This window comes from Rhipicephalus sanguineus, chromosome 1, assembly GCF_013339695.2.
Source record: "Rhipicephalus sanguineus isolate Rsan-2018 chromosome 1, BIME_Rsan_1.4, whole genome shotgun sequence".
Taxonomy (NCBI): domain Eukaryota; kingdom Metazoa; phylum Arthropoda; class Arachnida; order Ixodida; family Ixodidae; genus Rhipicephalus; species Rhipicephalus sanguineus.
The window spans coordinates 173,146,692-173,162,728 of NC_051176.1; the positions used below are offsets into that span (position 1 = coordinate 173,146,692).

Sequence of the window (16,037 nt, forward strand, 5' to 3'; positions counted from 1 at the left end):
GAGTGTAAATTTATATCCAAAATGAAGGTCTACTGCAAATCAACATGACAATCTTAGCCTTGCAGCAGCAGTGCTACAAGGACCTATCTTTTAGTCAGTAACAATGTACCCTTATTTGCGAATATAAAAGCACATAATGATGCTGATATCTAGGAGCTACAAAATACATAAAGCATTATCGCTAATACAATGTTCAATGTGACTAGGCAGAAAACATAAAAAGCCAAAAAACTCATATGTACCTGTATGCAGGTGTTCATTTTATCTTTTGCATCCACACTGCTGTGAGGAGCCTAACCAATTTTCATTAATGGAGCCCAATTGCATATATTGTATATAATTGCTGTATGCGCTGAATCACTTTGCAATGTGAGTGCATAAGGAAAACCACTTAAAATATACCTCAGTCGTTCACTTATCGCTCAAGATTTAGCACTGGGGGTTCCTTTAAGTGTCTTGCAGCAAAGCCTAAAGCCCAGGACAAAAGAAAAAAAAGCTATTGCACCAGAGTCATTACCCTGAATGTAAAGTGAGTGCACATTTAGACTAGACATAAGGAAAAAAGCTTTGTGGAGTGTTTGCACAAATAATAATATGAAGCCTTTCAGCGGCTTCTATCAAAAATATCCTACCTAGAATTGGAACACTTATTGGATAGGGCCAAGTAAAAGTACTCACCTTTTTTTGAAAATATCTGACAATTTAAAAAGTCAAACACTGATTCAGATTTTGCTGCTTTGTGATACCGCCTTTCAATCTTCTCTTCCTCTCTCTTCATTTTAAGCAGCATCTTTCTTTGTACTTTGGCAGAATCCTGCGTCATGCCCAGTTCCTTCAGTTCCATGCATTTGTCAAGTGACTTTCCTGGAGCATAACATGACAATAACAATTTCAGTGCTGCTATGACACATGTCTCATTAAAGGGACACTAAAGGCAAATAACAATTTATGTCAGAGTGAAAGGTGAATGTTTGCGAACGTCTAAAACGTCCAGATTATCAACAACAGTGCGTTACTAATGGAGAAATTAAGGTAAATGTAGGACACGATATGCTCCACTAGTGGGACATTTTGGAATGAGCCCAATGATGTCAAGAGTCTCGAGTACAATTAATCACTAGTACTCAAACTACTTATAATAAAAAAGTAACATTCAATACATTACAAGACGTAATAAAATGCTGATTCTGCGTTTCTGTTTCATTCATGGAAAAAAGAACCTGGCGTTACCAAGGAGAACAGCGCGGGTGGTTTAACAGTTCCATTTTCGCCGGGCTGCTCTCTGCTCGCGCAGTCGCATCTCAGTGGTAGTTTCGTTATCGCGTACTGTCGCGTGTGCTTTGCACACTCATGAAAGTCGCTCTAACGGAAAGTTCGACAAAATTCCCCATCCCTATTATGATGCCGGGTGCCTGAATCGTGTGCGCCACTTGAACAACAGCAGCTGCAGCAAAGAAACCGACGTGACTTTCCAATGGGTGCCGCAAATAAACCACTACGCCGAAGTGGCCGAGTGCCATGCCTCTGCGACAGTGTGCTAAACAACCAAAAAATCTGCCTGTGTGCTCGCTGCACTTTCGTGCAGAGGATTACGAGATCAACCACAACTTGGGCAAGGCTTGTAATGCGCCCTTCAGAGCAGAAACTGCAGCATCGGCTGCCGGGCAGTAAAGGTGGGCAACATCGGGCAAGGCAACTACTACGTCAGGAGGCCCTTTCCAGGCGGGCAATTCGAAGGGCGTTAACGCTGTGCGGACCACTAAAATGTGATTTTCTTTCAAAATAAGCATTTCCTTGGCAAGAAACAAGCACTACGAGGTCTCTGGAACGCTATTTCAGCAATCAATGTCGACTTAACATTTGCCTTTAGTTTCCCTTTACTACAATCAATGGCTGAAAAATGAATTCAGAATGCAGCTTTTTCAACATATGCTGTGTACTAAAAACATTAATACAGTGATGTCCCCAGTTCTCAATTAAAAAAAAAATGTCAGAACTAAGCCTCAGAACATCCCCTAAAAAGTTACAGCAGCTATGCCAGCAATGTTTATGAATTATTTTACCAAGAAAGAAACTATGGGTATAAAGCACACATATGATAAAAAATTATGATTAGTTAAACATATGATTCACAAGAGTCCGCACTACAAAAACAAATTCTCAATTCCTAGAATTTCAAAATAACAATCATAGTCGCATGCCTCAAAGTACAGACATCAATCTGAGCACTTAGTATTACACAGTCATGAAAATTTTCAAAACACAAAGAAATGTGTTTCCTCAATAACAATGTGACCCCTTATAGCATGAATTTTTTTTTCTTGTGAAAAAGTTTCATCATCATCATCATCAGCCTGTCTACGCCCACTGCAGGGAAAAGGCCTCTCCCATGTTCCGACAATCAACCCGGTCCTGCGCTTTCTGCTGCCACGATATACCTACAAACTTCTTAATCTCATCTACCCACTTAATTTTCTGTCTCCCCCTCACGCGTTTGCCATCTCTTGGAAAAGTTTAGATGAGGCTTTCCCCCCCCCCCATGCCATAAATATCCAAACTTCGATTTTCTAAAGAAATGCAGGGTTGCGATTTTATGAGTGAAAATTTTACTTCATCATATAAGATACACCATGCACTTGCAGGTATACCTTACAACCATACAGACAACTCAACAAAATGAGCATAACATTGGCACGGCTCTCAGATACAGAAAATACATTGCCAGGTCCTTGATATGGCACTTATATTTATTTATCAGTTTCACTATTACACAATTTTTTTTTTAAGAGGAGTTGCTGCAAGGCGTACAATAACTCAAAGAAAGATAAAAGCTTCCGACTCCACATTGTGCAGAAACTGCACCACTGTCTCTGCAAATATCTGCAAACTCAACAGGTGTAGTTTTCAGGTATTCTTGGCTTCATTCCAACCTTTCTGGAAATTTAAATCTGTTCGGTATTCACTTTTAGCTACCACCAGCTAGTCACAGAAATGCTGCCAATGAGAGAGAACTGCAATATAGCACTGCATGCTAGCATTGCACTTATGGAAGTTATGACACAGCAAGCATTGGTGTTTTACCTTTCGTTTTTATGAATGCAACATGGTAACTACATCACTAACTTGCAGTGTAGTATATCAGCTCATACGAAATTATACATGTAAGCTGTGGAGCATGCAGGACAAGACGAAAAGGACACCAGGCAATGCAGGTGAACGCTTGTCCATGCTGATGCTTTTCACTTTTTTTTTTAGTCTCATTCCAGTCTTCCCAACATGTGCCGGCATAATCATTGCAGTCGCCATACATTACAACTCAACAAGGCATGCAGTGTTCCTTGTTATTTGATATGGGCATGGGGCCAACTTTGACAAGTACTTCAAAGAACAAGGCAGTCTCAAGAAAATTTGTTCCTTAACTCTTCACTTATGCTGAACACAGGGCCATCAGTAATCTTCAAGCCACCTGATTCCGTCAGGTAAAAGACTTGCAATACTTGAAGTCATTGCGGATCAGAATTTTTACAAGGGAGCGACATGATCTCTGTGCTTGTGTTAGTGTTGAAATGCTTTTCAGGTTTAAAAAAAGAAGAAAATAAGTTGTTTCTTACCAGCAGGTAGCACAACAGCCTCAACTGGTTCAGTTCTACCATTGCCCCTAATGCCAAGTCCTTGCCTGATAAGGCAAAAAAAGGATGCAACTATTAAATGGGAAAAAAGGACCAAAAAACTCAACCTTATATTCTTGCTGGAATTTTTACAGTTCTAGCAAGAAACGAATATGTAACTATTTCATAATAAAATACGCAATGCTTACCAAATCATTCACAGGTTATTGTATTTTAAAATGTGCACAGCTATCATTAAGAAATATAGCTTGTACTATTTGCACAAGAATCTTAACACTTATTTTTCAATGTGTCTTCATGGTACACCAAGCGAGATCGGATAAAAATGAGGGGAATGAAGGGAGGCTGATCAGAATTGAAACTTTTTGTTTGCTACCCTACACTAGGGGGAAGGGAACAGGGAAAGAAAGATTGAAAGAATAGCAGTGACAAATGGGTGTTGCATGTGCCTATGTGGCCCCTCAAAAAATAAAGGAATCTTTGTGTTACAATTTGAGTGTTGCAAGAGAAAATTTCTAATTAGAAGGAGACACTGAATGCTCGTTGAGAAATAGGGACCTAAATGCCCTGCTGTTCCTTTTACTAAGCTGTCCCTGTAATGTGAAAAATGTAATGTTCCAAACCAGTTTGCTAGAGCTCTGTTACATGTTTTGATATAGAGATGAGCTGTTCATTCTGTACATACAAGCAAATGTTCTAGAAACCAAGACAGAAATGTTAATTTCCTTTCAATTCTGAACAAACACGTGAACAATGTCCCTATTTCAGGCAATGCTCTGACATGAGGCTCAGCAAACTTTTTAAAGTACTGGAATTGATTATAATTTAATTGAAACAGTTATATATACTTTACAGCCATTTCTTTCACACTGCAATATAGACAAAACTTTTGCATCTTTTCTTTCCTCTATTTCATATAAGGATTGTTCAATGAAAGAAGATATTAAGTAAGCAGAAAAAACTATTTTTTGGTTAAAAAATACACCATATTGTCTGCTCAAAAAGATAATGTAGAGAGAGCCTAATTATGAAGTTTTGAGGCGTTACAACAATCAAAACAAACATTTGTGCCGCTTTGTTTCAGTAAGTAACATTCTGCAGTGGGTTAGTTGGTTTAACACACCATATTGATTGCACAAACCAATAAAAGGAATTGACTGGAACTACAACACATGCACACACACAAGAAGCTTAGTACAAACTACAAACTGTTTACTTTTAAGAAAAAATGAGAAATGTATAGTCATTAGCATGTGCAAAGCTTCCTTCCCTAGTCTATCGACACCACTGACTGCCTCCGATTAGGCTAATCACTTTCTTTCTAAAGTTAAGGACTGTGCCCTGACACACGTGCAATAAGGGTCCACTTTAATGTTGCAAGCTCTGACCACTTCTTTTTTTTTGGTTGCTGGGTTTATGAAGCATCACCACCTGAGTGTGTCCAGATAAGGACGAACACAAGGTCCTGGTCACCATTCCCAATTTTGATGAAATTTACTTAACACATAGGTTTTGGACCCATAACAACAATTATGAAGGTAGTTTTGTGAAAATAAATTTGTTCACCTAAAAAATGTACAAATTTGGCCACCAAACACACCTTTCAGCCAATTTAACAATTTCTGAATTTTTAATGCACCTAGCGAAAAGACTGTATACTTCTTGGTCACAATATTCACTCCAAACAAAGAGCGAAATGCAATCTTATGAACATTTTATTTCCCATAGCTGTGGAAGGAATTTCGAGAAAAAAAATTCATGAACAAGATAAATGGCCCAAAATACCTGTAATTCAGGAATTCACTGCTGGAGAAGTTAAACTGAGGATAATAAAACTCGGTAGATACTGACTTTGATATCTGCACTTTCCTTTGAGATAATTTTCGTGGCTTTCTCATGCACCGTTATGCTTCAAAATTGTGCTGAAATGTGTGTGGTTTACCGAAAATGCCGAAGTTTGAAAATCATTTTTATTTTAAAAAATTCCTGTATTAATTTTTATGAAAATCTCTGATTAAAGTCAAGGCTGTTGTCTTAACATTCTGCGTAAAAAAAAATGTTACATTATTTCAGTTCCTCACAAGTTACAATGAGTCGAATGTGGTGAACCCAGCCTTGTCCTGTTCTTCCGTGGTATGTGTTTGTTCTGCGTTTTCAGAAGCTATTGCTTTTGTACTGAAAATAGGATGCAGGCTGTTTAAAAGCAATTGTACCTGACAACAAGAAACCAAGAAGACTCTGTCCTATGTCTTCTTGGTTTTCTTGTCACGTTTGTGCTGTTATACCAATTAACTAGCTTTTATTCCCAGAACATTTTCTGTCACATGTTATTCCACTAGTTATATACAAAAAAAAGCAAGCACTCCTTAGGCAAATTTGTAAAGAAAAAAGACACAGCACGAAACTGTCATCATAAATGTGATCATTGCAACACTAAACAGTTGCGAGTGACAGACCAAAAAAATATACATATAGTAGTGCACTCTTGGGAGTACAGTAAAAGGTCGTTAAGTCGGATTTCACGGGACTGAAAAAAATGTCCAAATTAGTCAAATTGCGAATTATGGAAAGTATCAAGAAAACAGACAAATGTCTATTACATCAATAAACTTTCATTTTCTTGATGATTACATAGATGCTCTACTGATTTTGCATAAGAGCAGCGCAAAAACTGCAATTTTTGTCATCCCGCGACTTCTTTCACAATGCGACTGCAGCGCAAGACCCCCCATGCCTTAATTAGCCCAAAATGTGCTCTGCACCCCACCCTAATTACTACTACCACCACCACGCGCACGCAATCATATTTTTTCCCCAAGTAAATGAAAAAAATTTGCCACAGCAGCTGAAGTCTTGGTCGCCAGCAATGCGATTGTGGATAGTGACCACGCCTTTTGAACACCCGTGGCCAACAAGGTATCACACGTGGTGGTAAATAGGCATAAAGCGTTCTGGCTTTCCAGTCGTTACCGTGCAGTTCGTAATGATGACAATGGCGGTGCGGACTGCGCCGCCTCATTTTAGTTGTCCGCGAACGTCGTCTTCGTTCTTTTGCACCGCATATTCATGGCACTCCGCGCTCTGCACACTCCCTGGATTTTCCGAATTAACTGGGTTGTGACCAATTATGATTGAATTAACGAGTTTGATCCCATTAAACGATGTATATGTTGGCTGGGACTGAAGAACACATCCGAATTATCAGATTTTCTGAATTAACGAGGGTCGAATTAACAAGCTTTTACTGTATAACAATGCTCTCAGTTTCCACTTTGACATCATGTTCTACAAGCAACAGGCACAGTGTTCACATAACACTGCACTGCACACAATATTGCATTAGGTATACTGTCACCCACTCTCTTCATTTTCAGACACTGCCCATTTTTTGTTAGATACATAAAAGCACATCCCAACCCATTCTCCTAACAGCTCCATGTACCAGGCACAATGCTTCAACATGCACCCAATCCACACTTTATGTGGAAAGAAGTGCAAGTACAACACAAGCTAGAGCAAACACTCATGTCAACTTACCCCCAAACATAGCCCATTTTCTCCATCAGTTTGGAACCAATACCCTGAGGACAAAGCAAAATAAATTCAAGGACCCATCAGGATCTGGTAGGCTTTATGCAGGACAAATATGCAAGAATAATAGGAAGAAATGGTGAGGGGGGGCACATTTATTTAATGAACTAAAAAAAAAAGTTAATGCCAAGGTAAGCTGGTGAATTTTTTTTCTTTTCAAAGCCATGATAAAGCAAAATGGAGAGAAATTGAATGATAACATTAGAGTTAGATATCTGGTGCATTTAAGCTTAGGTTTCGTATTTTGACTAAGCAAGATCGGGTACTGCAGAGGCCACCGGCCATATCAGACTAAATATATTTTGTCATGTATTCCTCATTTTTGTTTTACTGCTAAAGCAAAGCACCAGTGGGCTAGGTAATTCCTTGGGAGGAAGCTCAATTGAAAACACCAACTGCTGATTGATGGCTTCCCCTGCTGAGGAAAAGTTTTGATACGGCCAGTGGTAATGCAAAGGCCACCGGCCATATCAGACTAAATATATTTTGTCATATTCATATTGTAAAGCGCGGAACTGAAACGACAAGAACAGGACAGGGAGTAACAAACACACACAAGCCCTAACTTTCAACAATTTGTTGAAAGTTAGATAACTTTGTTGAAAGTTAGCGCTTGTGTGTGTGTTACTCCCTGTCCCGTCCTTGTCATTTCAGTTCTGTGCTTTACAACATGAATATGTCGCACCAACAAGGCCAAAAATCCACCCTTGCCAAGTTTATTTTGTCATGTATTCCTCTTGTTGTACTGCTAAAGCTAAACACCAGTGGGCTAGGTAATTTCTTGGGAGGAAGCTCAATCGAAAACACCAACTGCTGACTGATGGCTTTCCCTGCTGAAGAATAGCTCAGATATCTGCCTTCAGAGAGACTGCTACAGCCTGCGCAGTATGAGACGAACCCTTCTTGCTGCCTACTACTGAGGGAAATTTTTCACTTTATTATTGCAGTCACGTTTGCTTATTGTTACAAAATTTTACCCAAGTGAAACAACACCACATTAGTAATATTTGAACCGACAACCTTCTGCATATCAAGCAGCCTGCTTTAAAATTCGAGCTGTGTGGTCTCCTTCCCCTATCACTTTGACAGACATTTATGTACAGTCAGCGGCAAATGAAAAACACAAAAATTTAAGAACCCTACCCAAAATAGAAAAGAAAAATACTTCTTATGCAGATTATAAAAGCATCCTAGCAGTGAGAAGTTTAAACCAAAACAGGTCACATCAATATTTCTCATACCATATGCACATACAGCTTTTGCTGCTATGAATTAAAATTTTTAATTTTATTTTCAATTTCAAAAGACCATACAGGTGCACATATATCATACAATCATCAGATATCTCCAATTTCCTTTGGGAATTCAGAATATTCTGGAGCAAGTGAATGTTAATACCTTTGTGTGCTTCTCCCAAGCTCCAAGAGGCAAACCTGATGCCGTGCTTGGAGACCAGGCAACAACAGGCACACCCTCCTGATCATCTTCGCAGCCACCGGTAAGTGGCACAGCATCAGAGGCTGGCTGAGAGTCACTATCAGAATCTGAGCTTTCCACTGCTCCATTGTCTTCCAAAGGAAAGACGTCCTCAACTGCAATGGACACTGTTTTCCCAGAATGAGAAAGACGGACCGCGACCTCATCTTGCCGTTCTCCAATGGACTCCAAGGCAGCCAGTTGCCAGAGGCCATCTTTGTCACTCTTCACAAGACATGGTGAGCCAGGTTTCAAAGTGCTGAAGCTGGGCTCAGAATATTCACGCAGCTCGGACAGTGCAACAGCATGGCCATGAGAGAAGCGACATCGTTCCTCGCTAAACTTGCAGCGACCTTCAAGGAAGAACGAACACGGCTTCATGGCTGATACAGTAGGGTGGGTGAACATAACCTGTAATGGTAGAAAAAGGACACTGAACCAAAGTGAAGAATAAAGAACATGAATAAAAATAAGGCGATAAGAAAGGCCAACATCGCACAAAACAGCGTAATGATTAAAAGTTTGAAGTAATGATGGCATATTACGGTGTAAAAAATAATTTTTACTTAACCCTTTACTGCACATTGTTGCATTTTCGCAACATTCCAAGAAATGGCAAATAAGACAAAAGGAAAGCCTGTTTTAAGCCGTCTGTACGTATTGTTGCATTTCCGCAACATTGCTTTGAAAAAGACAATGTCTTGTGTTGCCATCAGTGCTCATCCCGTGTGACTATTTTGAAAACATCCACGGCAGACGTTGCACGTGCCAGTGTGCAGTGATACAGGTAAGTTTTGCCCATTATAAGTGCATTGCTTAACGCGATAAAGAGTGGAAAAAATTCTTAAGCCCTGCTACACATCCTCCTGATTGTGTAGGTTCTAAAAAATATTGTCTTCTCGTAATAGTTTGTTCCTGGCGACGGAACGTTGCTATGTTGAACAAATGCAACAACGTGTACATGGGGTTAGTTCTCCTCAGAAATGGAAATGGGCCCTAAATGCTTCTATGGCAGAGTAGTTTTTTCTGATAGTGAAGACAGCAAGCTTCCGGGACTGATGACGACCGTGAGTGTAAATCCATTTTGATTCAATATGTGTACAGCATGTTTTTCAGTCTATGTCCAAATTTTCTCATAGGAGCTCGGTGTTTTCGCGTGCTACCGCGTCACCTCATCCCGGGTATACCCTCACATCTCTACTTTTACACTCTGAATTTCGGGCCATACCGCTAAAACACCGTGCATCGTGGTGGCGTTTCATTACACATTTCACTCTGCCCTCAGTTCCGAGCGTCCCCGCCTCTTGTGCGCTTGCGATCCTCTTCCTCTTCGTTTCTTGACCGAGCCTGGAACGTGTAATAAAAGTAGTTCTGCCTGCTCTAAAGTTACACAAGCTTTGTTTAGTCTGTGGCTGCATTTAGCTCTATTTTTCCACAAATTTTATTTGCTTTGTTGCGACCTGTTTCCTCCTCCTGAGGTCCTCCGAGCCATAATACAACGGGCTCGACACATTGCCGGAATCATCCTAGGGACCCTGGACTAGGGGATCCTCCCATGCTCCTAGCTCAATTCCAATATTAATAATAAAGACGTTTTACTCTCTCTCCTTCAAATGTTCAACCTGATGTGAAAAGGCGCTGCAACTTTCCTGGCTGCACGAAAACCTCCATGGCGTACGTACTGCTAGAAGTGTGGAAACGAGCTTTGTTCAACTGGTAAGAGCAACTGCTTTCTTTTATACCACACTACAACACGAGTGCACCCACTCATTATCATGTGCATAGGTCGGCAAACTCACTCATGAGTCGACCCACTCCGACTCACTCAGACTCAGATCGAGCTGTGAGTTTTAGTCTGAGTGAGTCTGGTTGAGGAAAATTTGGTGAGTCTGAGTCCGGGTGAGCCCTAAGCACAAAATATATTTCTTCAGCGAGTATGAGTGAGCAAATATTTTTGCTGACCTATGGCGATAACTACTCAACTGCAGCATTACTATCAGCCTTATGACAGCTCACGTTGATACTCACCTCCACTCAAAGATATTTCAACGCAACTAGTGTTCATACGCCAGCTCAATATTTACTGATCAGAGGCGTGTCTCGACACCACCCCCCTCCCCCGCAAAACTTTTCAAGGAATGTTCTTGATAAAAATATCACGTGTGAGTCATATCTTTCAATAAAAATGTCCTTACTGGATTGCAATAACTGATAACTCATGTGTGAAGGTTTAGGATCAAAATCCGCATCGTAGAGCCCCGATTATGCAAGATATTGGCGTTTAAGTGCGTTGACACTCTGATCGAAAAAGCTAATTATATGCTAACGGACTCATTTTTATGTACATTTGCCTGTGCTTCCTTTGGCTGTCGAAATTTTCTAGTACGGCTGTTGTCCCTTAATACGTGCCTACTTTTCAAGTGTTATATGATATCAAGAAAAATATTTCCCCGCATGAATATCTGCAATTACGCTGAGGGATGAGCGTGGCAATTTCGCAGGGGATTGTGTTTCGATGCATTTATCAGTCAAGTTATTGCGCAAATTTACAAAAATACGTGATGACTGATAGCTAAAATTGCCTCTCAGAAAAACCAGAAAGAGGAAATTATCCAGCATTTAGATTGGTAGGTTATTTCTATCTGAAGAAGAGGAAAATTCAGAACCTATCATAAAAAATTTGCCGAAATTGAGCGCCATTTTAACACTACTTCCGCCCTTTGAAAGCGTGGTAAAAGAATTTTCCTCAGGATTATGAAGACTTGGGTAAGATATGAGTGACTTAGCGTTTCGCTAATTGCAACAGGTGATATGGGAGAAAATTTTTCCTGTAGACGGAAAAGTGGGACGTATGTGTTCCACTGTCGCAAAAAGGGTTAATGAATGACTGCTTGACGCTTCCTGACGAAGCGGAGGCTCTTGTGGAAGACGACAAATACAGGCACAATTTCTTTTCCTTCAGCACTATTGTCCCAATAATTGCTTCAAACCAACTAGCTTACAATCCAAACTTCAAAGGATGCTTGCTGATTTGTAAAATGACATTCAGGGACTGTGGTAACAGTTGAACAAGGCTCTCAGTAAGTGTCAACACAACAACATTAAAGTGGTACCGACACGAAAATTTTCAGTTGTCCTTTTTTTTTGCGTCAAATGAAAGACCAAGTCCTCAAAAGCCTGGAAAACGTACTGGTAAGCGTGAGTGCACCCTGAAAAATCAATTACATCTTAAAAGCTAGTTTCGGTTCCTACTGCACCCTGACATCACGACCCGGTATTCCACGGCCACTTTGCTGCGTGGCTCCATGGCGATGCACAAGCGGCCCATTTTGTATGTTTAGGCATCTGACATCATCACAACTAGCCATACCGGCGCGCAAGTCACCAGAATTGACACTGTAGCCTGACGTCAGGCTAGTGTCAATGTCAGTGGGTGTGCCATGCAAAAATAACCTTTAATTTCAAGATAAAATATCTTATCGGCATTTACTGAGCTTCACACTTCCTCAGAGAAGTCTCTGTATAAGGATATTTGTATGACAGAGTAAACTTGACTTCAAAAATTGGTGTCTGTACCCCATTAAGCCAACCTGTCAAGTCTGCTTTTAAGATAAATGCAAACTATGCTGCAATAATTCACTCACATTCACTTTGATGTCATCAACATGAGTGATGTCAGAAGCATTGACTGAGAGAACAACAGCACTGTGGTATGACATTTGTCCCCAGTCTTTGGAAAATGGTGCCTTCACATTAGAGCCTTCTAGATGGTCCACAAGTTCTGCAAGCTCTTTAGAATGGTCCTCGGCAGCAGTGACTGCTGGATCTTGGGGTCCTGATGAAGCACCAAGACTTGCCATCTCTGCCTATATGAAATGAGAAAATACATTTACTGATACCCATTTGTCTAGCATGCTTTTCTCTCCCTGTCATGTTGGACATGACATTGTCCAGTACAACTAAGTTTATAATTTTTCTTCCCAGTGAAGCTTTGTAATAACTGCATTATGCCCCATATTATGCCACCGCAACTCTATGAACACAATCAATTTATAATGTATTGCTAATATTGGCCTCTACAATACCACCATAATGAACAAGAACAAAAATGTGCACTGACGCAAAAAAGAAAAAAAGTGTCATCAATTTTTTTTAATGGCACAGGCCACGACTTAATGCTTAGCAAAGGAGGAACATTTTTTTTTCCATAATTTTTGTGAACAAACTTCGCCTCTTCAAAGTAAAATTCACAAAATAACTTTAGAAACTGTTACTGTCTGTCACTAAAGGCTAAAAAAAAAGGCATTTGCATGTTAATGCATAACAAAAAAGGAAAAGAAAAGAAACAAGGTCATCCTGCATAGGTGAAATGAAGTAGTAGATTTATAAAGTAATCTGATAGGTAAGTTCTTGCTCGGAATACAGAAAGGGTGTGCAAATATACAAAGTACTGCATATCAATTTGTTATTCAATTAGTATTAATATTAAAATTCTCTATTAAATATTAACAAATATTTGTGGCAGTTTCAATATCAGTGATAACAGCAAAAAAAATTAAATCCTGGAGTTGTTCTTGTTAACACGGCAATACAAATATGAGGCATGCTATTGTTCACAACAAGGGGTTAACATACCCCTAAATCGAAGTACACGACTCTTTTTGCATTTCATCCTCATCTAAATGCAGTCGCCATGGCCGGAAAAACTCATTCTAAAAAGACAGGGCGTGCAAACACGGACACAAGAAAGAAGTCAGGACACCACAAACGCCGGCGTTTGTGGTGTCCTGACTTCTTTCTTGTGTCCGTGTTTGCACGCCCTGTCTTTTTAGAATGAATACTTACCAACTAGCTCAGCTCTCTGTTATTCTAAGAAAAACTCATGTTTTCGAGCTTAGTTGAGATATAACAGCACTTATTGGTGACTAAAGAGAGAAAGACTGACGCAAGTTAAGTTTTGTCTCTTTTCTTCCCAAGTGCGTTTGGCCCATTGAAAATACACCCTCCAGATTGCATATATATACGTCCTATTACGGTTCGTTATAACAGGGTTTGAAACCAGTGAAGAAGCGTGAAAATAAAAAAATCTGCACACTACGCAAAGCTAAACAACGCGCTGTTTTGCGGCGTCTTGAACGCAACACGACCGCGTTCCGTTCAAAACGACGCGCTAAAGCAGCGGTCACGCTTCTAGTCACTCGTATTGCCACGGTTTGAACGGAAGCGCTCACCTGAAACCTTGCAAACTCTTCGTCGATGTCATCGTTAACTTGTTTCTGATTTGTCGTCGAGTCTTCGTCCACCGCACCACGCAGCGTTGCTAGAAGCGGACGATAAATTCACGATCCGCATCTCTTGACAACTAGCAGTTTGTCACACTTACCTTGGGTAAGGCTAATGACTTCTTCCAAGTTATGTTTTAATTCCAGCAAGTCAGCAGCCTGAGATTCACTAGCGCTAGACGCCAGAGCAAGTTCGACCGCTTCAAGCTGCAATGAATGGCGACGCTTAGAAAATTTTCAGAGAGAAAAAAAAATATTATAGAGACTTACTTGCTGCTCATATTGTTTTAGGGATTCATGGAGGGCCTTTTTCTCCCCTGTATCCATGTCTCAGATGGCAACGAATGGTTTATGCATTGAAACAGCTACGGACGTAAAAGCTAAACATACACATCGCCGACATCGCTGCACTTGAAACTTCTTTTCTTGACTTTTTGTTTGCACAGGGTCCCCAGACGAGAGGCAGATGGACGCTAAATGAACAAAAGTAGCTGCGCGCAAAAACAGTACATACATACGTTTACAAAAGTTTAACGCAGTTTAACCTGTATAAGCCATCACAGCTAAGTTAAATTCCGGAGTTTTATTAGCAAAAACCGCGATAACCACGTAACTTACGCATTTAGATAGTCAAAACGTCAAAACGCAATGTGTTGAAACCAAAGTTGAAACCGAAACGGGTAGCTGCTACAAAGACGTCACAGTGAAGAACGCCTAGCGCGCGTAATTTAAACGTGCAGTGTGAAACTATGTACTTATTGAGTAATACCACGGCCGCTACATAAAAAAAAAAGTGGTGCGCCCTATTGCATTACACCGAAACGGCGTCTCGGGCCCAGTTCTCCTAGCGCCTACTCTGGCGCCACTGTTCCGGAGTCCGGACAGCCGCTTACGGAGAAGCGCTTTCACGGACGTGTTTGACTGTTCCACAGACGCATTGGTACGCGCGACAGTGACTCTAACCAAGCCGTAAATAACGCGTTTTATAGTTGCACATTACAGGTTGCATACTGAAGTCGTTATTAGAAGTGCCGATTACCCCACATATATGAACAGTTTGCCCTAGGAGTGCCAATCTTTTGTAGAGTGGGCCTCAATATACTCTCCATGAAGTTTGATGACATTTGCTGGCAGGCAAATGTTATTGAACTTCATGGAGAGTGCAGGTGATGCATAGTTGATAGGTAAAAACAGCACAAACGAAATGTAGCATGAACCGGCGTCTCCATGAAGGCTGCCCGCTTGACTCACCTGAAATGATAAGAAGTGCTCTATTACGAATAATCGTGAGTTAAAAGGCATTTCATCATTTCATCTCGATTGGCCTGCAATTTTTTCAAGTGTTCTCCTTGACGAGCAACTTTCTTTTTCAATCTGTTCACTGCTTTCTTTGACTGCACTTCCAAGAGATGTGCAAGATCTAATGTGTTTTGGCAGGCCTGATCTACAAGAAAGCTAGGTTCTGTGCACGATTCTGAGGCCCTGTGGAACGAGCGCTTCGATCTCGTCTTTCACAGGGTGCGAGGAACATTTGATCTTGGGGCTTTCTCCTGAGCTTTCACAATCACCTGCCCATTCATTATTGCGTCATCAGCTGCATTCATTCGCCGACGTTTTCTGGACTGAGCGTTCTTTTTTTTTTTGCCTGTAGTATGGATAACTGGGAAACACAGTAGGGACCGCAGTCGGAAGCATAAGCCTAATCTTCGTGTTCTTTTTGTAGTCATTATCAGTTAAATGTAATCAACATACCAGCGACTTGTCCCATGGCTCCGCACTTGCTTGCTTCCCCTGACGGTCCTTGGCGAGAAATGTTCTTCAGCCATGCTTCCCGACGCTGTAGATCGCAGGAGAATTCGTGGTACTTTACAGCAGGCCCGTAGCCAGGAATTCTTTTCGGGGGGGGGGGGGGGGGCACTTACTGAAAACCTTGACTTTTCGAAAAAAAGAACCTATTTTTATTATTTATTTTTTGGTAAAAACACATACCTCACCAAAATTTCGGGGGGGGGGGGCTAGTTCCTCCCCCCCCCCCCCCCCTGGCTACGGGCCTGCTTGA

The 16,037-nt window shown here is 40.8% G+C and overlaps 1 protein-coding gene across 1 annotated transcript in view; it reads right to left on the reverse strand.

The window, feature by feature from the left end:
• The window catches only part of LOC119402457 (zinc finger CCCH-type with G patch domain-containing protein), a 31,646-nt gene extending 17,221 nt beyond the window's left edge, over positions 1–14,425 (reverse strand). The window contains exons 1-8 of the mRNA XM_037669614.2: positions 14,249–14,425; positions 14,080–14,185; positions 13,928–14,016; positions 12,341–12,562; positions 8,619–9,107; positions 7,167–7,210; positions 3,612–3,676; positions 679–864 (exon numbers count right to left, since the gene is read on the reverse strand). Coding sequence (XP_037525542.1) covers positions 679–864; positions 3,612–3,676; positions 7,167–7,210; positions 8,619–9,107; positions 12,341–12,562; positions 13,928–14,016; positions 14,080–14,185; positions 14,249–14,305 — 1,258 coding nt within the window. The 5' untranslated portion in view covers positions 14,306–14,425. The remainder of the gene's footprint in view (positions 1–678; positions 865–3,611; positions 3,677–7,166; positions 7,211–8,618; positions 9,108–12,340; positions 12,563–13,927; positions 14,017–14,079; positions 14,186–14,248) is intronic.
• Positions 14,426–16,037: the final 1,612 nt, after the last annotated feature.